Below are 25,117 nucleotides of genomic sequence, written 5' to 3' on the forward strand. Positions count from 1 at the left end.
GAGGCTTTTAACCATTTTTTAAAAATAATAATAGTCATCATGCTACCAGGTGATGGAGACAACACAATGTAAGAAGTAAAAGGTTTCATTTCTTATTCAGGGGAAGAGTTTAAATCAATGGGGCAGATGGTGGACAAAGACAAGAACCCATCAGTAGAATTTCCTTCAGTGCTCAGTGGAACATAACTACTATCCTCTTGGACTCCATTCTTCCTGACACCTGCAAACCAAAAAGGAACTTGTCCGATCCCCATACTGGTTGCTGGTTGTCTAAATGGAGGCTGGAGTTGAGCAGGATTGGCATGGATGGCACGGTCCAGACTAGCAATGAACACCCAAACTCTGCTTTAACCTGTACCTTCTGTTTGCGGTATCTTCCCTTCTACTTCCAGGTTAGCAGTACAACTCTAAATCAATTGTGGGAGAAATTGCTACCTGGATGTAACTTCAATTCCTATATAATACATCTTGAAGGGGTAACCATTCCAGTTAAAGGTGCAATAATCAAAGACGAATCTCTTTCAAAGGCTCTGCACCGTGCCCTGCAAAAACAAGCACTTCAGAAATTGACAAGGCAGTCCAAGCTGACAGATTTGGTGCAAGGGACAAATTGGATCAGAGTTTATGCTTTTTAAAGCCAGGCATGAAGGCTTAATCCCAAGAAGAGCGTTTTGAGTGAGAATACACTAACGATGGCATGTAACTAATCATATTAAATCAATTCTGCTCAAATTCTGAGCTTGCCCCTGATTACTGGTGAATGAGAATTATTCTCAACATCAAATTGGGCAGATGCCGTGAATAAATGGATATAAATAAGAATCTGTAAACACAAATGGAGAAACTAATGAGATACATTTTTGTTGTTGTTGTCCATGTTATTCACCCTGCCATAAACTTTTACGGGAGGGTGGCATATACCAAATACGTCCCAAGCCTTTGGTGAAATCTTCCCCTGTGTATGCAGAGCAGACAATGGCCCGGAGTGGCAGCAGTGATGTGTTCTTTTAGCATCTTCTCACCTCCTTTAGATTTGGCAGCGGGGAGGGGGATGCGTGAAAGGAAGAGGCACAGGAAGAAGAGAACATTTTCTTCACAGCGACTGGAGAACATCCCAGACTCTTAGCAACTGCCTCAGTCTGTCACATCCATATGTCTCAAAGAGGCCGTCATCCCCCAAAGCTAAGAGGCCTGTTGAAATCTTGGGTACCAAGTGGCAAATCCTGTTGTCATGGGGCGGGGGGATGTAGCAAAAACTCTATTTCAGATTAAAACCCCACAAAAAAAGCGAGAAATAGATATATTTGCTTTGGGGGGGTGGGGAGAAAAGAAAACCTCACACATACAACCCCAAGATGCTCTTCCAGTAACCTTTGTGCCCCACGTACAGGCACAAGAGGGAATAGAGAGAGGATGGGCCCTGATTCATGGGGATGAGCCCATACTGAAGAATCTGCTTGCCACCTTTCCTCCGCTCCCACCCACCCCCAATGACGAGATGACCTTTGAACTGCGGCATCAGTGCACAGGAAGTGAAGAAGCTGCTCTTACAGGCAGATGCACTACTGCTGTCAGGAGACCTAGGGGAAGAAACCATAAAGAGAATGGGTGATATTGAGAGGAACACAGGAAACCGGCTTGTACCATGCCAGGCCATTAGTCTATCTAGCTCAGTAATGTCTGCACTGACAGGAAGCAGCTCTCCAGAATTTCAGATGGGTCTGACAGTGCTGAGAACTTATGCTAGGCATCTTTTGAGAGCCACTTTAGCTGCAGTGGGGAGGTAGGCCAGAGAGATCTCAACTTTGCGCCTGAGGCCTTGTTCATCTTCTCCTGTTCTTCTCCCCTACTGAGAGGATCTGCTTGATGAAGACTGCAAGACACAGCATGAGCTACGGCGTTCATAGCAAAATCTGGGATCTTGAGAATGATTTTCAAAATCATTGGTGTTTTTCATCACACTAATTTATAGACACTGGGTTGGATCCAGACTTGGCTATACTTAGAGTATACACATTGAAATCAATGGGATTAAATTAGCTATGCCTAATATATGTCTCAAGTATTTCAATGGGGCTTCTCTAAGCATGATCAGGACTGTATCTAACCCAATCTGACCAAGTGGGCATTTTCTGCTAAATTTTAGAGCCCTCCCAGACAAATGGCATCAGCACTCTGAAACTGAGCACCAGTTTCTCTTAGCTCACACATTTGTTTGGTAGGGGAGGGATCGTCATACTAACAGGAGAAGCACAGAGGAGGAGCTGGTGTTATCCCAAAACAATGATGGTAGCTCTAAACTCATACAACAGGAGGTAACTCTTGAATTAAGTATTCCCTCTTGTACGCCTGCTTCTTTCCTGCTATTGTTGATCTCTGGAATGTCTGGAAGTGCCAAGAGGTGGCCTGCTCATGGACTCAAGAGCATAACACAGACGCTAGCTTTTCCCACACTGCCTCTAAACACTTGCTGCATTCACTCTCCACACCCCCTTTCATTTGTGGTAGACGTTTTGTCAACCTTTCAGCCTCATTCAAGGCCAACACAGATACTACTTTACAATAGCTAGCAGTTACATCTTTCATTCATTTTTAGAGTAGACACAGCTCCCCCACTCATCTGGATCCAGACCATAACATGGGGGTAGGAGGACTTTTAACCCACCCAGGCCCTGATATGGACTTGATGCAGATCAGGCCCCAGAACCTGTAATTTCCATTGCAAAATAGGGATCCGTTTGCTTTATCGACCACCATTTTGCAACAGAAATTGCAGGCCTATGGAGGCATGGGCTGATCCACATGTAGAGTAAAAATGAAAGAAAGCTACATCTTTAAAGTAATGTCTGTTTTGGCCGTCAGGCAATTCTGTGATCCATCTGTGAGCTTCCCAGAGCTCTTGTGTTCTAAAGGGAACAGTGACGGCCTCTACTATGCAGCTAACGACAATCAACGTGATTTATTTTGGGGGGGGGGGATGTTTAATTAAAAAACCACAAGTCTTTGAATGTAAATCCCACAGACCACAGACCCAGTGAGAGGGAGTTCCATTTCAAATGTCCCTTTAATTTTGATACATGTTTGATCATTTAATGCTGGGGTCTCCATCATCACAATATGACTCTGGACATCTCTCTTAACTGCCAGCCTTCCAGCCCCTGGTCATTTTAATTTTATTTCTCAATATTCTTTTAAATTGTTCTGTCTTTTTTTAATTGGGAGGCTGGCATACTGCAAAGTGAAATGCTGCCCTTCAATGCTATCTTTGTTTGGGTTCAAAGGAATGGTTTTGTGTTTTGTAGCTCAGACCATACTTCTGCCTTGAACTTAAGTTCTTGAACAAGTTACTTTTCTTTTAACCTCACCAGTTTTCCTTCTGGGAAATTAATGTTTTTATGACCAGCCATGCCCACTATGGTAACCATTTTATGAATAGGCAAAATGGTCCATGGCAGCCATTTTGTGAGAACACCCACAATATTCTCTCAAAATTCCAAACGTGCCCACCAACTGAAAGAGCTGGGGGCCGCTAAATGCACCAAAAACTCAACTAAGGGTGCAGTACTATGGGGATGGCTGTAAGCCTCCGAACGTGGAGGCTTATAGCCACCCAATGCAGAGTGGGAGAAGAGATGGAACTATTGCTTGCCTCTGTGCTTTTCCTGCTCTGCATTTTTGCTAGAAGGGAGTTTTTGCCCATCTAGCTAGGGCTCTGCGGAGGGGGAGCGAAGGAGGCTGTGGAGGGCTGGCAATAGCTGTATCTCCACTTCTCCAGTCCCCTCACCTCCCTTCCCATGGAACTGCCCTCTTTCTCTCTTCTCTGAGGTTTTCTGTGCCAGCTGTGAGATGGAGGGGGTAAAGCTCAGACTTCTGGGTCCGAGGTTGGAGTGGTGTCTCCAACCTCAGATCCAGGAATCCAAATTAGCCTATGATCTCCCAGACTCTGTCTAGGGGCCATGGGCTTGCTCTCTAAATGGAAGTAAAAGTTCCATTACCACTGAAGAAGCTGGGAAATCTTTGGAAAACTGACCTCTCCCTTTCCTGTCCAACACTGAAGCACCGGTTCTTTTGATTTAGGACATTTGAGCATAACTGTCTTGCCCAAAGTCAAGGAATTCAGTCCCCCCATATACATCTGGAGTTTGGCCTCTTTACATTCAGCAGGGGTGGGGAATGGGTGGCCCTCGAGATGTTGTTGAAATGCAACTCCCAACATCCTTTGCCATTGGCTGTGCTGGCTATAGCTGGAGGGAATTGCAATCCAACAGCATCCGGAGTGCCACACGTTCCTCAGCCCTGATGTACAATGATGGAAGGTGGGAGATGCCAGCATGTTCACTCCCCGACCTGAGCCTAATCAGCTTGCAGTTATCCTAAGTCCCACCAATATGCTCTATCCTGGCAGGTGACAGATCATAACAGCTTTAAATACACTCGTTCCGGATTTCCTTCCCTAATCTCACTCTCAGCCTTTTCCTTTGGGCCGGGGAATCATATGGAAGAGTCTGGCAGAGGACACGCTCTAGGACTAGATTAATGTGAATTCTTCTACAGAAAAAAAAAGAGAGGAAAAAATCCACTTATTCAAAAATCTTGCAGAGCTCAGTACAACCCTGATTCATTTTTTGGTAAATAATAATAATAATTTGCATTTTTATACTGCCCAATAGCTGAAGCTCCCTGGGCGGTTCACAAAAACTAAAACAATTCAAAGTGTAAAACAAACAGTATAAAAACATGATATTAAATACACATTAAAATGAATTAAAACATACCATACATGATTAAAACATCCTAACAACATTCTAAAATTTCACTGGATGGGCCTGCCAGAATAGATCAGTCTTTATTGCTTTTTTAAATTCTAAAAGACTGTCAAGTTGACGAATCTCCTCCAGCAGGCCATTCCACAGTCTGGGAGCAGCGGAAGAAAAGGTCCTCTGGGTAACAGTTGTTAATCTAGTTTTTGCTAGCTGAAGTGGATTCTTCCCAGAGGACCTGAGTGTGTGGGGCGGATTGTATGGGAGAAGGCAATCCCGCAGGTAGCCTGGACCCAAACCATGTAGGGCTTTAAAGGTAATAACCAACACTTTGTACTTTGCCCAGAAACTAATCGGCAGCCAGTGAAGAGATTTTAAAACTGGTGTAATGTGGTCACCCCTAGGTGTACCAGTGACCAGCCTGGCTGCAATATTTTGGACTAATTGAAGTTTCCAGACTAGGCACAGAGGTGGCCTCATGTAGAGCGCATTACAGAAGTCGAGCCTCGAAGTTACCAGTGTGTGCACTACCGTCTTTAGATCTTCCAACTCTAGGAAGGGGCGCAGCTGGCGTATCAGCCGAAGCTGATAGTAGGCACTCCTGGCAGTCGCATCTATCTGGGCTGTCATTTGGAGCGACAGATCCAGAAGCACCCCCAAGCTGCGAACACAGTCTTTCAGGGGGAGTGTAACCCCATCCACAACCAGTTGACACCTCCAAACCCAGGTTGTGGCCTTTGACAGCAAGCACCTCTGTCTTGTCTGGATTCAGCTTCAGTTTGTTTTTCCTCATCCAGCCCATTACCGACTCCAAGCGTTCATTCAGAGGAGACACATTATCCTTAGCTGATGCTGTTGTCGAAGGCATAGAGAAATATATTTGGTTGTCATCAGCATACTGATAGCACCCCGCCCCATGCCTCCGGATGATCTCTCCCAGAGGTTTCATGTAAATATTAAATAGCATTGGGGAAAGGATGGCACCTTGTGGTACGCTGCACAGCAGCTCCTTTTTTGAGGAGCAGCTATCCCCAAGCATCACCATCTGGAACCTGCCCGAGAGGTAGGACCGGAACCACCGAAGGACAGTGCCTCCAATTCCCAATCCCTTCAGGCGAATTATCTCTTCTATATATACTGCCATAACAGAAAACTCAATGCCTCTTTGTGGGATGTGTCCAGCATGACTTGAAAGTGTTGACATTGTTCCACGGTTCAGCACTATGAGTTTCTAGAGCAGTCATGTTTTAGTTTCTAATGAATTGGGGCTAATGAAAGTGATGGAATCTAAGCTCTGCACAGCTCTTAGACCCGAGGTTACAGAGATGCACTGCCCCGGCCTCAAAGCTACAGCAAGAGGCCATAGCCAAGTGGGTGAGAGTTAATCGTGGAAGGCTTTCTTTGCAGGGTTCTGTCTGCCTTGATTGTACATAAATGATTCAGCAGCCAAAATGTGCAAACTCCACATTGTCAACCAGCTTGTATGAATATTTAATAATGCAAAATAGAGCTGGGGCGATCGGACAGGATTTGCCAAATTTGCGATCATGTTTGATAAATATGGATGAGTCTCTCCTCTCCCCCATCCCCTGTCCCCAAAGCCCAATGTGAATTTATCTTCCTTTAACAGCTAGAAAATTACATGTGGAAGAGTCTCAATGGATGGAAGAGACAGTGACGTGGGAAGGAAAAGTTTAGGTTTGTTAGGCACCGGGGAACTTCCTGGGGCAGGCCGAGCCTGTGCCACAGAAACAGGCTCCACTTGAATTACAATGGAAGCAGACTGCTGGTGTTTTCACATCGAAAAGTTTGCAGAGCGGCTTTCAAGCTGATTTCTGGGAGAAAGCTGATAGGAGCAGGGGAGCATGCAGTTCAGAATGTGGCTCTACCCTTAAGCATGATAGTGCCCATAATGCAGGTGATGGGACAGCGTAGCTCCTGGCAATGAGCATACAGACATCAGATGACAACCATTCGATGAGACCAAAGAATTGCAGAAGAAACTGCCCATGAGTAGGACAGTTGTAGAAGGGCAGGATGTGTAGGTGTTTTATATTATAGTGTTTATGGGACAGTACTAGAAGCTGCCAGGACAGGATGGGGGGAACTGGAGTGCTTGATGCTAAAAGAGAATACAGAGAGAGTGGACATTTCAGAAACCTGGTGGGACAACAAGAATCAGCGAGACACAGTTATCCTTGCATACAGAGAGGCGAGGGAGAGTGACATCAGAAGAGAAGTTGCTCTAAATGTTAAACAGAGCATTCAGTCCAATAATAGAAACCATAAGGGGATACATCCTTCCACTGAATCACTGTAGGTGGATGGAAATTCGGATTTGCATCCAACATTACACTAGTGGGAAAAAGTACAAGAGGTGGAACCATTCCACTTGTGCAACCACTAGTAAAATAACTAGGAGAACTAGTGCAAACGAACCCTAGCCTAATGAAGTTGGGCTAAGCACTGTACAGCAACTAGTATGATGGCTTGTCAAACTCTGGTGAACCATCTGGCTTGTGTGACAGCTTTTGTAATGCCTTGTCCAATGCCTTGTCCAACAGCTAATGAAAGGGCTCATGCAATGGCTTTTTACGATATAAAAATAGAAATGGAAACAAAGATGAAGAGAGAATGGAGGCAGGGGTAAGTGGGGAAAGTATGTGATTATTTCAATTAAACATACTCTGGCTTTGTTAAGAGAGGTTATTTGTTGTTCCAAAGGCTTCCTAGAAAGTATGAGTTTTGAGAAGAGGCTTGAAGATAATAAGGGACATGGTCACATGAAAGTCTTCTGGGAATTCATCTTTAAAAAAACTGCAGCTTATAACTAAAACTGGCCTACTTAACGGAAGAGTAGAATGTAGCCAATATAACACTAATTTTAAAGAAAGATCCCGGTAGGGGATGGAGCTGGGAAATGACAGTCAACCTAATGTCCGTCCTGGGTATTTTGATACAAACTGTCATTAAAGCTGGAATTATTACATAGAAGGGTAAGCCTTGATGAGGGAAGATCAGCATGGATGTTGCAAAGGGAAGTTGTGCCTTAGCAGTCTTCTAGAGTGCTGCGAGAGTATCAATAAGCACATAGGGTGGTCCTGAAAACATTATATAATTGGATTATATAATTGGACAAAGTCCCTCGGCTGCTGCCCGCTGCCCAAAGCTCTTGAGTAAACGTAGCAATAATGAAATAAGATGAGCAATCCTCTTATGGATTAATAGCTGGCTAATGAGCAGGAGGCAGATGGTAGGGGTGAACAGCCTAACCAGCAAAGAGATCTTGGAGTTGTGATGGGTAGCTCAATGAAAACATAAGCCCAGCGAGCTGCAGCTAAGGATTATCAGGAAAGGAATATAAAATGGCCAGCATCTTAACTCTTTATTATAAATAATAATAAATAATATAGCTCAACAGTGCAACCATACTTGGGATATAGCATACAGTCCTGGACGCTTCATTTCAAAAAGGATGTCATAGTGCTGGAAAAGGTGCATAAAAGGGCCATCAAAATTATAAATGGATTGCACACCTTTCCTACAATTTGGGGATTTTTAGTTTTAAAAACAACTAGGGGTTTAGTAGGTAGGGATGTGTGAAAAACCTGTTTGGTACACATTTTCAATTGCACTTCCAGAATCTAAACAGGAACAGGAACAGTTCTATGGCGATACTCACGCTTTTTTGAATGTTGTGATCCAGTTTGCAAGTTTAACAAATGCAAACAAAAATGTATATGACAGGGGAAAGTGCACACAAAAAATCTTATTTTAAGGAGACATGTTCCCCAAAAGGCATAATATTACAGCAAATCACTTGCAAAAATCTGTATGCCAGGGCAAGTGTGCACAAAACTATATATTAGGACAAAACTTGTTTTTTATTCTTGCAAATGTTTTGAAAATCTGCAAACTGATGCAGAAATGGGATTGAACTTAATGTTGGAAAAAGAAGAAACAGTGGAAGCAACTTGACAGATTTGTCCACCCCTAGGAGGGGGGAAACACAGAGGTTTAGGGCACAATCCTATGCATGTTTAGACAGAAAAAAACGTCTTTTTTCCCTGTCTAAACATGCATAGGATTGCAGCTTTATAATAACATATGAGGTAGACAGACAGACAAAAGAAAGTGTTCCTTCACTCAGCACTTTACTTTTGGAATTCTCTACCAAAAGGGGTGGCAATGAACGGCCACCAGCTTAGATGGTTTAAACAGAAAATTAGAGAAGTCTACAGAGCAGTGGTCCACTAGCCATGTAACCTCTAGATTTAGAGGCAGTATCATATACACCAATAGTGATTCCAGTTCTCCAAGAGTCGGTCCTTATGTAGCCTAAATGGCACTATTGATGCACAAGAGAGGGCTAACCAGGAGGCCTTGAGGAACCACAAGCTTTGCAGAAGTACAACCCCTTCTAAAAGCAAAAGAGGAGCCCAAACCTGGCCAATGAGGACTGAGGCCATTTCTATACCAGCTTGATAGTCCAGGCTGCTCACGGCTGAGTCCCTGTGCATCCAAATGACACACAGGGACTCCCGGGGGCAGGGGGGATGGGCTAGGGATAAAAAAATCCTGGGAAAACCTGATTCTTCCTGCGGTCTTAGGATTGTCCCAAGACCGCGAGAGGTGTGGATGCCCGTCCTGCCTGGTGCCGTGCTTACATGCAAGTAAGCATGGCACCAGAAATGGGCACAGAGCCATGTGTCACGGCTCCGTGCCCATCAGGGGAGGAGGTGGCAGCAATTTCGCCACCCCTGGGATGGCAAGGAGGGGGCTTGGGGAGGTGGTTTCAGGTTTTGTTTTTTTAAAAAAACTCACATTTCCGATGGAGCGGGGCCTCACTCTTGCATGACCGGCCCTGCTGCTTCAAAAAAAAAAGGGGGGGGAAGGCACCCGCACCGTCCCTGGACATGGTACGGGCATGTGAACCCAGGAGGAGGATCTCAGAACCAGAAAATCCCGAGATCCTCCCCACTCCCTTCCAGAAGGCCGGGAGTTGTAGAAATGGCCTGAGAATGCTCAGTGAGCATTGGGATTCTGACTGACTGTTGGAGGAAATGGAAAGCTGGAGGGACTGCGAACGGAATGGAGTGTCGGGAATCCTGAACAGCAGCACTCCACACTGCAATACTTTGTTGCAGCTCCCACTTGTGCCTATAAATACCAGTTGCTGGTAGAGTTTGTGTGTGTTGGCAAAGAACGGAGAACACTGTTGCCCTTTATGACTCTCTGATGAGCCTCCTGGAAGCATTTGGCTGGCCAGTGTTGCAGGCAGAATCCCAGCCTAAATGGACCTTTGATCTGATCCAGTAAGATTCTTTTTATGTTCATCACTGGCTGAAGTTTCCTGGAGCAGTAGGGAACGAAGCGTTCTGCTACCATGTCTGCCAGGTTTCAATGTCACGTGGCAAGAACAAGAGACCATCATGGAATGTCAGTTGCCCAACCTAAGTAGGGTTGCCAATGTTCACACACACACGCACACACACACACCGCCAAGTTGCCCAAGAGGCAGAAAGTCAACAGGTTCTATATCTCCATGCTGGCAATTTCTATATCTCAATGCTGGGAAAAACAACACTCATTTAAAACTTGCATGTTGTTAATGTTGCTAAAAAGCACAGGGCCTCTATCAATAAAAAGTGGCAACAACTCATAACTGAACAGAGTATAATCCAATAAGACAGAGGTCTGCAAGACAAGCCTAGCTTTCCTGGATAAGAGAAACCTGATTTCTCAGAGAAGGCCCCAGCCCAATACATGGAAGCCCAGACTTCTAGGTAGGCTGCTGATCTATCCTAATTTTCAATGAAGCTATGCCAAAAGGAAAGTTGCCAGGTCTACATCATTTAACTTTTGGGAGCAGAACTAGCCATCACGTTTGTCGCACAGCTGCCAATGAAAAAGGCAGCCCTGTCTCAAATTATCTCCATAGTCACAGTTGTGTATTTCTTCACCCTGCCGGTGTATCAAGCAGCATGATATGGAGCATGGGAATACAGTACATGATGACATCACAACCCAGGTTACCTAAACATTAGGGAGACCTTGAGACAGGGTTGCTGTTTTCAGTGGCAGCCCTGTGTCAAGCAACAGGGGGTGGGGGAATCTGCACCTGGTGGAATTTTCTTCAGTGCAGCTATTACAGGCATGGGGGCTTGTCTTGGAAGCCAGCCTTGGCAGCCCTACAAATACCCAAAGCACTGCATGTGTGGGAGGCAAACCAGTTTGGCCTGACAGTGGCCATCTGCGCTCTTCTTTGGGGAGCGTCATTCACTCTCCTCTAAATCTTCGCGCCTCTGGCATTCCTAAGATATATCCCAGTGCACTTCGGAAGCTCCAGCCAGCAACCTCCAGCTTCCCCTCATTCATTGTTATTCACTTGCTGAGCTGACTGCAGCACGGACTCCTGGGCCTCACACACCGAGTAGCCTGGCAGCTGCTCCTGGATCAGAGCGATCACTTGGGGGGGGGGAACGTGTTTGCTACAGAAGCTGTTCAGCTTCGACGCCTCTTGAATAAGAAATGAACTGGCACTTCCTCCCCCTCCTCTGTTTGGTCTTTGGTGAGCTCCTGAGCCCTCTGTCCCTTCCCACCTCGGATGGACCACAGCCAAGAAGTCTTGTTCTAAATTCTGGTAAATACTGCTATTGAACTTCAGACATCTTATACGGACAGTTTCAGATACACAAAGGTTGCACATGTCCCTTAAAAATTCTTCAGTGGGTCATTGATGGTTACTGTTTTCATTTCTGTATATAAAAGGCAGGAGCCACACGAAGCAGGATATAGTGGTATGAAAGTGGTATGTGGTACATGTCAATGGGCCCCAATAGTTGCCAGTGCACTTCAATACCGCTTTAAAGCAGTAGTGTGGCTCCTGCCTTTTATATGCTGCTTTCATACCACTTTCATAGTGCAATATCCTGCTTGTTGTAGATTAGGCCTATGGCCCGTCTTCCCAAAAACTACTCAAAAGGAAGCTGAATCAGAACCAGGACTCCTTCCTATATCATTTTGACAGGGTGGATTCAGATGATCCCATGAGAGCACACATGGTAGCAACTTAAAAGGTTTACACTACCATGGGAATGTAGTTGTGTAGAAAAGGGCAACTGAAATGATCAAGGGGCTGGTTCATCTCCCTTAGGAGGGAAGATTACAACAGCTGGGGTTGTTTAGTTTGTAAAAAAAGGAGGCTAAGGGGAGACACAATAGAGGTGTACAAAATTATGCATGGTGTGGAGAATGTGGGTAGGGAGACATTTTTCTCCCTCTCTCAAAATACTAGAACCCGGGGTCATCCCATGAAGCTGATTGGTGGGAGATTTAGGACAAATAAAAGGAAGTACTTTTTCACATAGCACATAGTTAAATTATGGAATTTTCTATCACAAGATGTAGTGTTGGCCACCGATTTGGATGGCTTTAAAAAGAAGTTGGATAAATTCCTGGAGAAGGCTATCAGTGGCTACTGGTCCTGATGACTATGTGCTACCTCCAGTGTCTGAGGCAGTAAACCTGTGTGCACCAGTTGCTGGGGAACATGAGTGGGAGGGTGCTGTTGCACCATGTCCTGCTTTGTTGGTCCCTGGTCTACAGCTGGTTGACCACTGTGTGAGCAGTGCTGGACTAGATGGACCCTTGGTTTGATCCAGCATGGCTCTTCTTATGTTCTTATGTTATCCATACACTCTCTGGTTAAAACCACAGCATGACTACTTCTCCAGTTCCCCAGATTTCTGAGCATCTGATGAAGGGAGGAAACCCTATGTGTCTCCATGTCGGAGTCCCCCATTCACTCTAATTCCCAATAATGCCGCCAGCTAGACAAAGTAGGAGCTACCTCCTATGAAATGTCCAATATAGAAGCAGGATGCTCAAAATTAGCTGTGAACTTGAGTGAGAAGAATGAAAAGGTTTATCTCAGGGGTGGGGTACCTTTCTTTCCCAGGGGGCCAAATTCCATTGGGGGGGAAATCTGTCAAGGCTCACATGCCAGGGGTGGTCGGGACCTGAGCTCTCTATCTCACGCACACACATCCGTTTACCACATCTATGTGTTCTTTGGCTTCTGTTTTCTCTTGTTCCCCTTTGATTTCTCTTCCCCCTCCCCCTTTGTAGTTCTCTCCCTCTCTTCTACTCTTCCTCTCTCTTTGTCCCTCTTCCTCCTCAGCTGCCTCCCTCCTTGCCCTCCCTTGCAACAAATAGGTGTTTGTTTTTTAAAAAAAAGCTTACCAAAGCTTTATATGAACATCTGTGCAGTGCATTCAAAATGGTTGGTATCTGTCTACAGAGGTTGTCAGATTTTATGAGTGACTTGGGCCGGTCAGTCTCTTTCAGCCTAACCTACCTCAGAAGGTTGCTGTGAAGCAGCATAGAGGAGTGGAGAGACCCCCGTGCTCCTTATAAACCACCACGTCAACAGGCAAAGACCTTTTTATTTTCCCGGGCTTTTTAGTCCTTCAGTTTTAAAAAATTGTGTTAGTGAGTTTCTGTACCGCTGCTGGCTTTTAGGATGTTTTCTGGCACAATTCTGTTTTAAATAAAAGGTTTTATGTTATGTTTTATGACACTAGTGGGTAAAACCCAACATAAGTCCTTCTTAGAGGAGTCCCATTGAAATGAATGGAAGTCCCACTTGTTTAAATAGTATACTCTAAGTAGGTCTTATGTTGGGTTTTGGGGTTTACAGTTTTCATTTTTTTCCATTGCATTTTTTGGTTTACAGTTTTATTCTTACTACGGCTATTAGGCATTATCGAAATGTAACCAAACAATAAAATAAATAATGACAATACCTTGAACCCTTCTGGGCAGAGAGAAGGGACGCAGCAATGATTGCCCTTACAGTCTCATGGCTCCACCAGATCCTCCGTCACTTGCCTTCCTCCCATTCCTGCTGTAGCAGTAGGTAGGCAAGGAGGTTACAGGGATGGACCAGTGGAGCAACAGACTGGGAGGCTCCTTCAAACATGGACACTGCCTTCAGCTTAAAACTTGCCAAATTGAACGGAGGGAGAGTGGCTGGATAAGGAAGGCACCGGTCCCTGCCCCAGATGCTGCCATCAGCGCTGCACTGAATATGACAGTTGTCAACAATGATGCACATTTATTTAGGCCGAAGAAGCTGTACCACAGTCCATCCACTTCTGCCTCGTGGAGAGCCCCGGCAGCAATCCAGGACACTTAGGCTGTCATTCTATGCATGTTTAGTAGGGTAACCCTATGGAAAGGAGGGGAGGGCTCCCGCATCTTTAACAGTTGTATTGAAAAGGGAGTTTCAGCAGGTGTCGTTTGTACGCATGCAGCTCCTGGTGAAATTTCCTCTTCATCGCAGCAGTTAAAGCTGCAGGAGCCCTGCCCTCTTTTGTAACTTTTTATGTGGCCACTCTACATTTAGACAAAAAAGTCCTACATTTTGTAGGATGTAGGACACTTTTCCTGCCTAAACGCGCATAGCATTGCACCCTTAGCTATGCTACTGTTATCTTGTGTTGCAAAGCGAGCTTTTAGGAGCAAGGCCTGAAAGCGCTTCCTGCAGGCCTTCTTATTCCCTCTGTGCTGGGGAGCTTTGCATAACACCCATCCAAATCCATCTCTACCTGCCTGGTTGGCCATCGTTTTAAGAGGGCCTTAGAGAGCGTGATCCCCGATGCGCCTGCCGTGAACTCCACAAAACAAATTGCCTGATGTGGATCCCGGCAAGCGAGTTATATTAATAGCTGGCAAAGCCCTTGTGCGTGGCCCATGTGCAAACTCTATTAGTAAGGCTGATTCCCCCGCAGGCAGCAGCGGCAGGCAACGCCTCCCTGCACTCGCAGGATAAACTGAAAGAAATAACTGCACCGCAATTTTGGCTAAAGCTCAGCATAGCCTCGAGCCTCCTTTACTTCCCAGTACTCCTGCCTTCTCCTTCAACGGTGAGGGTGCATGAAGTGACCCTGGATACAGACCAATCTTTTTCAGACACATTACCCTCCAACCCTACTTTTGTGTGCCCTGTTCTCATTATAATTTCTCTCTCTCTCTGGCCTATCCAAGCAGATTATTGCACTATGAAAGCGGTATGTAAAAGGCAGGAGCCACACCAAGCAGGACATAGCGGTATGACAGCGGTATATGGTCTGTGCCAATGGGCCCCAACAGTTGTCAGTGCACTTCAATAACGCTATAAAGCGGTAGTGTGGCTCCTGCCTCTTATATACTGCTTTCTTAGTGAAATATCCTGCTTGTGGTAGATTAGGCCTTGGATAGGAATGTGAGGTGACATGAACACTTAGGCCTTAGCTAGACCTAAGGTTTATCCCAGGATCGTCCCGGGGTCGTCCCTGTTCATCTAAGTGACACACAGGGGATCCCGGGAGCAGGCAGGGATGACCCCGGGACGATCCCGGGATAAACCTTAGGTCTAGCTAAGGCCTTAGAAAGATTGCATATTTAAAATGAGGCCTCATCTACACCAAGCAAGATATTGCAGTATGAAAGTGGTATATAAAAGGCAGGAGCCACGCTACTGCTTTATAGCGGTATTGAAGTGCACTGACAACTGTTGGGGCCCATTGACACAGACCATATACCGCTTTCATACTGCTATGTCCTGCTTGGTGTGGCTCCTGCCTTTTATATACCGCTTTCATACTGCAATATCCTGCTTGGTGTAGATGAGGCCAGAGATGCCAGAGAGAATATCCCCCCCCCCCCCGGATAATATCATCTACTGCTTCTAGTCCATTTCATTGGGTGACACTGGTGGTCCAATCTACACCAAGCAGGATATTGCTCTATGAAAGTGGTATGAAAGCAGTATATAAGAGGCAGGAGCCACAATGATGCTTTATAGCAGTATTGAAGTGCATTGACAACTGTTGGGGCCCATTGACACATGCCATATACTGCTTTCATACTGCTATGTCCTGCTTGGTATGGCTCCTGCCTTTTATATGCCGCTTTCATAGTGCAATATCCTGCACTGCATCAATTATGTTGACAGCCTGCCGCCCATTTTGCATCCTCCACAATGCCCCATATACCTAGCATCACTCCAGGGAACTGAGAGGAGGGAATGCAGCCACTACAAAAAAATAACAGTGAAGAAAATGTGGTGAAAACTCTGAAAAGTGTTCTTTAATTTCTAGAAGGTAAGAAAAGAAAAATCTCAGGAATTCCCTGAAGGTTTTCTTTCCCCCATGCAAAGGGCTTCCATTTTCCTATGGGCATTTTATAATTTATTTTGAATGTGTTTTTGACTTACTTAATCACTGTAAGGTGGCTGATGGTACTTCCTAAATTTTTCTTTCTATTGCACATCTCACCATTACTCTACAGTCTTCCAGGCTGCCTGCACTTCCTGACCTGAAAAGGCCCTATGGGAGGAATAAATTCATGACATCTTCTCTTGGGTAGGAAGTGCAGGAAGCCAAGGAGGCTTCAGGCTGTCAGAGAGACGACTGTTCAATGAAAGACAGGACACTCACACCCACTCCTCAGTCATCGTGTAAGTAAGGTAAGCACAAGAACCCAGAACCAAACCCATGAGAAGTTCTCCCCCCAAAATTATCCTTTGAATTTCTTTTTGGAAGCAATTTCTTTTCTATCAGATTGAATGAGAATAAGTCAAAATTCTCATAGGAAACATTTTCAGCACAGCACTAAACAATATTGTGAGACGAAGGGTCATATCTCAGTACAGGAGCTCATGCTTTGCATAGATCAAGTCTCAAGTATTTGTAGGTGCAGCCTGATAAGCATCAGGGTTAGGAAAGAACTCTCCATGGGACACTGGAGAGGCCCTGCCTGTCAGGACTCATAGCATGAGCATCCTTTGCAATTGAGGCTGGTGGCTCCGATTTCAGTTGGGCTGTGAATCCATTCTGGGTTTCAGCCAGAGCCATCCAGAACTCTAAAGGAGTTGTTCAAAGTGCTGACCCTGGTTTGGGCATAGGATTCAGCACCTTGGATAGCCCTTTTAGAGTTCTGGATACTTCTGACAAACCCAGTATGGATTCACAACCCCACTGAAATCGGAGCCACCAGCCACTGCTGGTCTTTTGCATGCAGAAGCCTCTAGGACAGGTTTGATTCCAGACACCTCCAATTTAAGACGACCTTAAATATCAGGGCTAAAAAAGTCCTCTATCTGAGGCCTGGACAGCTGCTCCCTGTCAAAGCAGACTAGTATTCTCTGCCCTAGTGCCCTCCAGCTGTGTTGGAGCAAACAATATTGGGCTCTGAATTGGTTTAAGGCACCTTCTTAAGTTCAGAGATTGAGTAACAACATGGGCCCTAAATGAACTCATGGTCTGGCTCAATTAGGGTGACCATATGGAAAGGAGGACAGGGATCCTGTATCTTGCATACAAATGACACCTGCCGAAATTCCCTTTTCTATACAACTGTTAAAAATACAGGAGCTCTGTCCTCCTTTCCATGTGATCACCCTAGCTCAAGCAGCTACTCACATTGTCATGGTTTTATTTGTGCTAACAGCACAGTGCAGGTGTTAGAGGAGGTGTTGGCTGATATGTCCCCAGGACTGTTGTTTATTTGAAGGAAACAAATTCCACATTAAACTGAGCTCTGGGATGGGTGTGATTACAACTAGAAATCTCCCAAACCCGTTCCCTCTCACCTCCACCCTCTTCCTCTTCCAGCTATCAACCAACCAAATTCCCACCGTCTCCCCAGTGGTCATTCCATTCTCCCTCCCTTCCCCTCAAATCCCTAACCCCAAACATGGTTCATTCCAATATCACCCAGCAGGTGTGGGAAGATGGACCAGGAGCTCTGCAGGACAGGTGTGTTCTCATTGCTTGCCACATCCAGCAGCCCCTTCCTATGTTTATGAGCCCAACAGCCCTTTGCCATGTTTGCAAACCCTCTGCAATGCTGAGCGCTGACATTTCCAGAAATCCAGGCTAGGTCCAGATTCTGCACTTAGAGCTCCATCCTATACATATTTTGAAAGAAAACAAGTCCTACAACTCTCAGCATTCCTTAGGCAGTTGTAGGATGCTTTTCTGTATATACATGCATCAAATTGTGCTAAATTTTAGCATGCATTTACACATACGAGGAAAGACCTTGTTTATGGTCTTTGCTCACAGCTGTGCATACAAAACTGCACTAGTCAGAAGAACTAGCTGTCGTAGAACTGTGATGACCACAGGAAAAAAAATGTTCCTTATTCACTGCAACTTTCCCCCTTCCCTCAGCTCAGCACTCTCATTCCCAAGGAGCAAGTTTTCGTTTGGCCCCCTTCCACCTCAACTTGGCTGGCCAAAAGACGCCAGGGCAGTTTACTTACCGTGACTGTTTTTATACGTCCCAGTTGCCTAGTGCAGCTCCAGCCTGAACGATTTATTAGCAATGTGCACAGCTCCCCTTCATCACAGGGCTCCATCCCGCACCACTGTTTGTTGACAATGATCTGGGCTGCCAGACGCAGCCACGGACGTCAAGGAAGAAGGGATGCGTTGAGGGAGAGAGGCAAAAAAATAAAAATAAAGGGGAGGGAGACAAAAATTAGGTGCACATATAACAAGAACAAAAATAAAAGATGTAAGGTAGCCTCCTCCAACCACATGCTCTCCAGATGCAATGGACTACAGCTTCCATCATGCCAGCCATGGTGGCTGGGGAGAATGTGAGTTGCAATCCAACAGATTGGGGGCAGGCATGTTCGGGAAGGCTGACATAGGCCCTGTCCAGGTGTTCATTTTATCACAATAAACACGTAGTTAGTCGATGGCCCTTGCAAATGAAGCGACCTTGCCCCTGAATTTCATGGGAATAGGAAACCACGAGACAGGGCTAGCTTGAGTATAGGATGAGGTCTGCAATCGTATGCATGGTTACATAGAAGTAAACCCCGCTGACTTCTGAGTAAACTTGCACCAGATTGCACTGTAGACGTTTCCTTTCTCACTGAGTAAGGCCATTCCAAAAGGAAGGATGAGGGTACTGAGATGCAAGGGAAGCAGGAAAGAAAAAAGGAGTGGAAAAAGGGTAATGAAAAGAGCGTGCATCAAATCTATTCTGCTTTATGATGTAGTTATAACACCTCTGAAAATGAGATAGCAGCCACCTGCAGGCTCAGAATAGCCTCATATTCACTACGCGTACCAAACATCCACCCACAGGCAGCGGACACATTCCCACCACCACCACCACCACCACCACATAGGTAGCATGTCAGTGTTACACAAGCACCGCACAGCACATAGCAACACAAGTTAACACATGCCCACACACGACAGCCTCAGGGAAGCTTCTTGCAGGGCCTGAAGGTCTAAGAGAGCATCCAGTGCATTTTGCATTCAGCCTTTCTTTCTTTTTTTCTTTCTTTCTTCCTTTTTTTCTTTTTAATCCAGAAGTTCCCCAAACATGATTGAGCAGAGCAGCTTCCTAAATTTGGATAATAATTCTTTTGTGGAGCCAAATCCTTTCCGTGCAGCTCAGGGCCAAGTTAGCATGAGGCTCAAGACCCACTGCCTGTGACTGTTTTCCCTGCAGTTTTCTTTCTTCACCTAGGACAGGTGACAGGTGTCGACAGCGCTTTTGGCCAGGGCTTCTGTCAGTGGTAGAAAAGCGATTCTGACCACTCAGGCTAAGGCATGTGAGGAGCAGGAGTGTTGTCCTCTGGCCCCGCTCAATAGGTCCTAATTTGCTCCCTGGCGCTTCTGCTGGCTGCAAAAAGTTTGGAAGCTAGTATTCAAGTCACAATATAACACTTCCGTATGTCTTGATTGGGCCCGAGGGCAGGGTGCCAATCCCTCTGAATGAGTGCAGAGGACGTGTGCCTCCTCCCTTGTGTGCTGGTCAAGCAGCCCTACTTTTTGCAAGCTCTTGGCCTTCTCTGGATTCCTACTCTTCTTGTTGAGCTCTGATCTGCTTATTCCTAGGCTGTGGGCAAGAATAAGCGCTGCTAGATGACCTATTTGCCTCTCTCTGATCTCTTGACCAGATTTGAAAGAGGGCATGGCTCCTGCAACTTTAACTGTTGTGATGACACCTGCTGAAATTCCCTTTTCAATACAACTGTTAAAGATACAGGAGCCCTGTCCTCCTTTTCATACTGTCACCCTAGCTTACCTATCATTGGAGAAACTCAACTGGTTTGTTGATTGGACCTTAAAGATGATAACAACCTCCGCTTTAGCTCCGCTGGCAGTGACATGTAGCTTTATAACGGTGGAAAATCAGAGGTCTTTGTCACCACAGAGACCGTGGTATGCAGCGGGAGGAGTACCAGGACATCGTGGCATTTCTCTGAACATTTCAAGATATTCCTGTTCCTTGTTGGGCCTGATGCATGGATCTTTGGAGCAATCTACTGAGAGAGAAGGCAGCCTTGCTCTCTTACCATCTACACAGGCGGGTTTTGCTTTAGTTGTTCCGGCGACTTGGCCCCTCCTACAGGCACACCGTGCTGTCTGCCTGGCGATCATCCTCTTGGGATGGCTCATATCTCTGTCCAATGCTGTGATTTCACAGGTGCCCACTTCCAGTTCCTTTCCTGCAGCAAGACATTGGGATACAACACAGACTTAATTCCAGCAGAACAGGACAAGTATGCTACCTCTTCACCAGAGCAGGGAACTAAAACAGAAGAACATAAGAAGAGCCCTGCTGGATCAGACCAAGGCTCCATCCAGTCCAGCACTCTGTTCACATAGTGGCCAACATGCTGTCAGCCAGGGACCCACAAGCAGGACATGGTGCAACAGCACCCTCCCAACCATCTTCCGCAGCAACTGGTGTGTATAGGCTTTCTGCCTCTACTACTGGAGGTTGCACTTAGCCCTCAGGACAAGTAACCATTGATAGCCTTCTCCTCCAGGAATTTATCCAACCCCCTTTTAAAACCATCCATATTGGTGGCCATCACCACATCTTGTGGTGGCAAATTCCATAGTTTAACTATGTGCTGTGTGAAGGAGTCCTTCCTTTTATCTGTCTGGAATCTCCCACCAATTAGATTCATAGGATGACCCTGGATTCTAGAATTATGAGAGAGGGAGGTCTCCCTATCCACATTCTCCACACTGTTAGTCTATCCCTGATTATTCTTTCGTTTGCTACTCTATGTCTGAATTCCCTTTAATTCTGTGCCAGGTCTGGCTGTCCTGTTGTGGTCTCTAAAATACTTGAGATATGTATCCCCCCCCACCTTAAAAAAATAATCATCCTGCCCCTTTAAATAAGTTATATCCATTTCCCTGCTTCCCCTGTTAGACAGGTAACAAGTTTCTCATTTCCTCACATCTTCTTCAATGGCGTTCGTGTGATGAAAACATACGAGATCACTGGGATTTATACAGGCATATGCAGCAGCCTTTTCATATTTATTTGGACTGTAATATATACATTCAATCTTCCATTCTCTCTCTCTCGCTCTTGCTCGCTCGCTCTTCAGGAGAGAGTTATTTGTTATCTGAATAAGTAGATGTGAAAGACTAAGACGTTTCTATTAGAACAGCATTCGCTGGGTATGATTTACCTTGCTGCGTGCTCTTTTATAACTTTTCCTGCTTGTGATGACTAGGGACCTGATCCTGTATGAATATTCAGTACTGCTGATGCCCTGAGGGAATATTCTCACTATAACCTGGCTTTAAAAAACTCATGTGCCAGAAACTCCATACTTTATAGTATCCGTAGGGATGCACGGATTTTGTTCAATCCATTCCATCTGGATTTCACGGACTGCCAGGTGTCTTTCATTCCGTCATCTGCACATTGATGGAAATGTTTTTTTAAAAAAACCACAATTTCATTCTACTTATGCTAATTCACATTAGCCTGATGTGCAGTTGTGCTGCTGTGCATTGGTGCTAATGGAAATTAGCGCAAATGCCCCTTCCCCAAGAAGTGAAAAATGAAATCTGTGTGACTTGAAAAAAGCAGGTCTGCTGAGGAATCCGCAGGTCAGGTTTATAAAAAATCTGAACTCAGTTGAATCCGTTGCGGAATTCTCAGATATGCCTAAGTATCAGCCTATCAAAGAGCCCAACTTACTCACGTCCACTGGGAATATTTCAGTGACCGAACATTGCTGAGGGGCAGGGCTGGCCACTGACATTCTGCTGCCTGAGGCAAAGGGTAAGATGCCCCTCGTCCATTCCACACAAAGAAGCCGACCAGACTGACAGTTGAATTTCTCTTCAACACTGGAGATGGGACAGCAGACTAGCTTAGGGCTTCAGAATAGCTTAAGGGGGGCGGGTTTCAGGGCAGGCTGTGTGGCATTCATAGCTCTGTCCCCCTGCAACCACTCCACTGACCCCTCACCTCCCAAAGCATCTGCTGCCTGAGGCAACTGCCTCACGATGCTTATTGGTAAGCCTGGCCCTGCTGAGGGGGGCATTTCACATAGCAGTTGTGTTTGTTGAAGTGACATAAAAACATAAGAAGAGCCCTGCTAGGTCAGACCAAGGGTCCATCTAGTCCAGCACTCTGTTCACACAGTAGCCAACTGGCTGTCGGCCAGGGACCAACAAAAGCAGGACACAGTGCAGCAGCACCCTCCCACCCATGTTCCCCAGTAACTGGTGCATATAGGCTTATTGCCTCAGATACTGGAGGTAGCACATAGCCATCAGGGCTAGTAGCCATCAATAGCCTTCTCCTCCAGGAATTGATCCAACCCCCTTTTAAAGTCATCCAGATTGGTGGCCATCACCACATCTTGTAGTAGTGAATTCCGTAGCTTAACTATGTGCTGTGTGAAGTACTTCTTTTTATTTGTCTGGAATCTCCTACCAATCATTTCAGCTTCACAGGACGACCCCAGGTTCTAGTATTATGGGAGAGGAAGAAAAATGATTCCCTATCCACATTCTCCACACCATGCATACTTTTGACATGGTATATATGCATGCATTGGACCAGGGCCCTGTGGCACATGCCCCACAGTTGCTCACCTGACCATCATACTTTACAAGTTGACTTCAGCAAACACAACTGCATGTAAACTATTAAGCAACTTTGATGCTGAATAGTCCTATAATAAGTTATTAATCTAATTTGAGGGTGATATTCTAGGTGGGGGCACTCTGAACGTGGTGAAGTTCGTAGAAGGCTTTCTCCATAACTTCCTGTTTCCATACCTAGAGCCAGCCAGATAAACATTTAGGTAGTAAGTGGTCTACAGAGAAGGGCTCCAGAATAACAAGATTCTACCTGTACTGGGAGGGGCAAGAATGAGGGAGGCTGTAGGTATGTGTGTGGCTGCTTTTAGATATGGCTGCTTTCTATGGGAATGCTGTAAAAACATCAGTTATAGGCCAAAGTTGTGAGACCCCACAATATAATTCAGGCTTCCCCGAACTGGTGCCCTGCAGATATTGTAGACTACAATTCCCAGCATTCTTGACCATTGAACTTGCTGGCTGGGGCTGATGGGAATTGAAGTCCAAAATACCTGGAGGACACCACGTTGGGGAAGGCTGATATAATTCAACAAATGGTACATCTGCCCTTAATCCAGCCCTGCCCATGTTCTCAGGACTTTAAGGTTTTTCCATTCTTACTCATTTCTTAGGGTATGTTCTGGACACCCTAGAAACATCTGGTATAATAAGCACCATGTCCAAAACGGTGTCCCTAATAAATGGCACTTCCAAGTGGATGTTTCCTCTAATGATAGCAGTGCTAAACAGGAAGTTGAGGGGAAAATACTACATGGAAGAGGTACAAACTAATTTAGGGATTGTACTACCATCAGTGGTCTTGCTTCAGAATTGCTTCCATGTAGTAGTGCTCTAGTACTGGATAATGTCGCTCATTATAGAGTTACTAACTTGCCAACAATGTTCTCCACAACGTCTGTGAGGCACTGCAAAGAACACTACTCCACTCAAATGTAGTACATGAAGCGGCAAGTTGGGACCATCTTTCTGAACGTAAATTTACCTGTGTTTAGGCACCCTGCCCTGCTCCCTGGAAATGAATCTAACTACAGGTAGTTGTTGCACCTTGCCCTTTCAAGCAGCGCATTGGTCCCTGTTGTGTATTATAAACATGCAAAAGTACAGTGCGGACTTTATACTGTTAGTTTTACCCTACCCTGTGCTTGCTTACCCTACCCTGTGCCTGTTGGCATTCTCTTCCCCTCCTTATTGTTTTACTATGATTTTATTAGATTGTAAGCCTATGCGGCAGGGCCTTGCTATTTACTGTTTTACTCTGTACAGCACCATGTACATTGATGGTGCTATATAAATAAATTAATAATAATAATAATAATAATAATAATAATAATAACAGTGCAGAAACCAGCAAGAGATGGGGAACAAATCAAAATGAAAAATTGAGACACCGCTCTGAGAAATATTGATTGAAAGAAAAGAAGAAAACATTTCAACTACTTTAACTGTCTGAGCAAAGAGGTGATTAAATCACATTAAGGGATAGCTGCCATGTTCTGTGATCTCAGAAATATGCCCTGAAGTGTAGAAACGCAATTATAAGCTACGCCAATGATTGCAAGAGTAGAAACAGACGGTACAATTTATTCCAGGCTAATTCTTTCTGGAATAAAAATGGTTGTTCTTTAACATCCAGTTTCTTAGTTTCCTGAGTGCACTAATTGCTGAACAAATGTGCTTAATATGATGGAAGTTTTTTTTGTCTTTTTGACCCCAGAACCTCACTAGCAACAGAAGAAGCAAGTACTAAAAGTAAATCTGTACGAGTGCTCATCTATTGCATTTCATTCTACATTGTTCTTTGTTTTCAGATGAACTGACTTGCAATCAGGGGGTTTGAAGGGATCTGAAAATTATCCCGCGCAACCCTCTGTCCAAAGGCAGGAGGAACATTGTTGCACAAACCACCAGCCACACTACACATGGACCCACCTAGAGATGGGCAGAAGATAGATCTGGATTTATTAGGGGATCGATGAATGATTTATAGTAGATCAGCAAGAGTTTCTAACTTCCAGTTGTTTAACAATAGCAACAAAATACCCCCCACCATTCATACATTAGGCTGGTAGAATCCCTGATCTGTAAGTATCTCAGATATATACTTGTATACAGAACTCATCCCAGAGGATAGCTAATGGAGCAGAGCAAGTAATTGTCTTTGTCACTGAGCCATCATTTTGCAAGCAACTCCACCTCCCCCAGTATTTTGCACCTAGCTATGGCTGGTGGAGACCTCAGGATTCTAGTAAAAAGAAAAGAAAATAGATCCCACAGAACTGGCATTTGCCCACAAGGTGCTTCATGTAAGCACACCTTGGACAACTCCAAAGTGAATTTAGTACTGATCTGGTAAAGGAGTTAAGTGCCACCAAGTCCCTGGTTCAAATCTCATATGGGCCACAAACTCATTAACAGTGC

The 25,117-nt window shown here is 45.2% G+C and overlaps 1 protein-coding gene across 1 annotated transcript in view; it reads right to left on the minus strand.

Annotated features, from left to right (window-relative positions):
• Nucleotides 1-1,326: 1,326 nt before the first annotated feature.
• LOC134408677 (chemokine-like protein TAFA-5) overlaps nucleotides 1,327-25,117 on the minus strand; it is a 30,140-nt gene continuing 6,349 nt past the window's right edge. The window contains exons 2-4 of the mRNA XM_063141048.1: nucleotides 20,131-20,283; nucleotides 18,073-18,200; nucleotides 1,327-1,580 (exon numbers count right to left, since the gene is read on the minus strand). Coding sequence (XP_062997118.1) covers nucleotides 1,572-1,580; nucleotides 18,073-18,200; nucleotides 20,131-20,283 — 290 coding nt within the window. The 3' untranslated portion in view covers nucleotides 1,327-1,571. The remainder of the gene's footprint in view (nucleotides 1,581-18,072; nucleotides 18,201-20,130; nucleotides 20,284-25,117) is intronic.

This window comes from Elgaria multicarinata, chromosome 1 (genome assembly GCF_023053635.1).
Source record: "Elgaria multicarinata webbii isolate HBS135686 ecotype San Diego chromosome 1, rElgMul1.1.pri, whole genome shotgun sequence".
Lineage (NCBI taxonomy): Eukaryota > Metazoa > Chordata > Lepidosauria > Squamata > Anguidae > Elgaria > Elgaria multicarinata.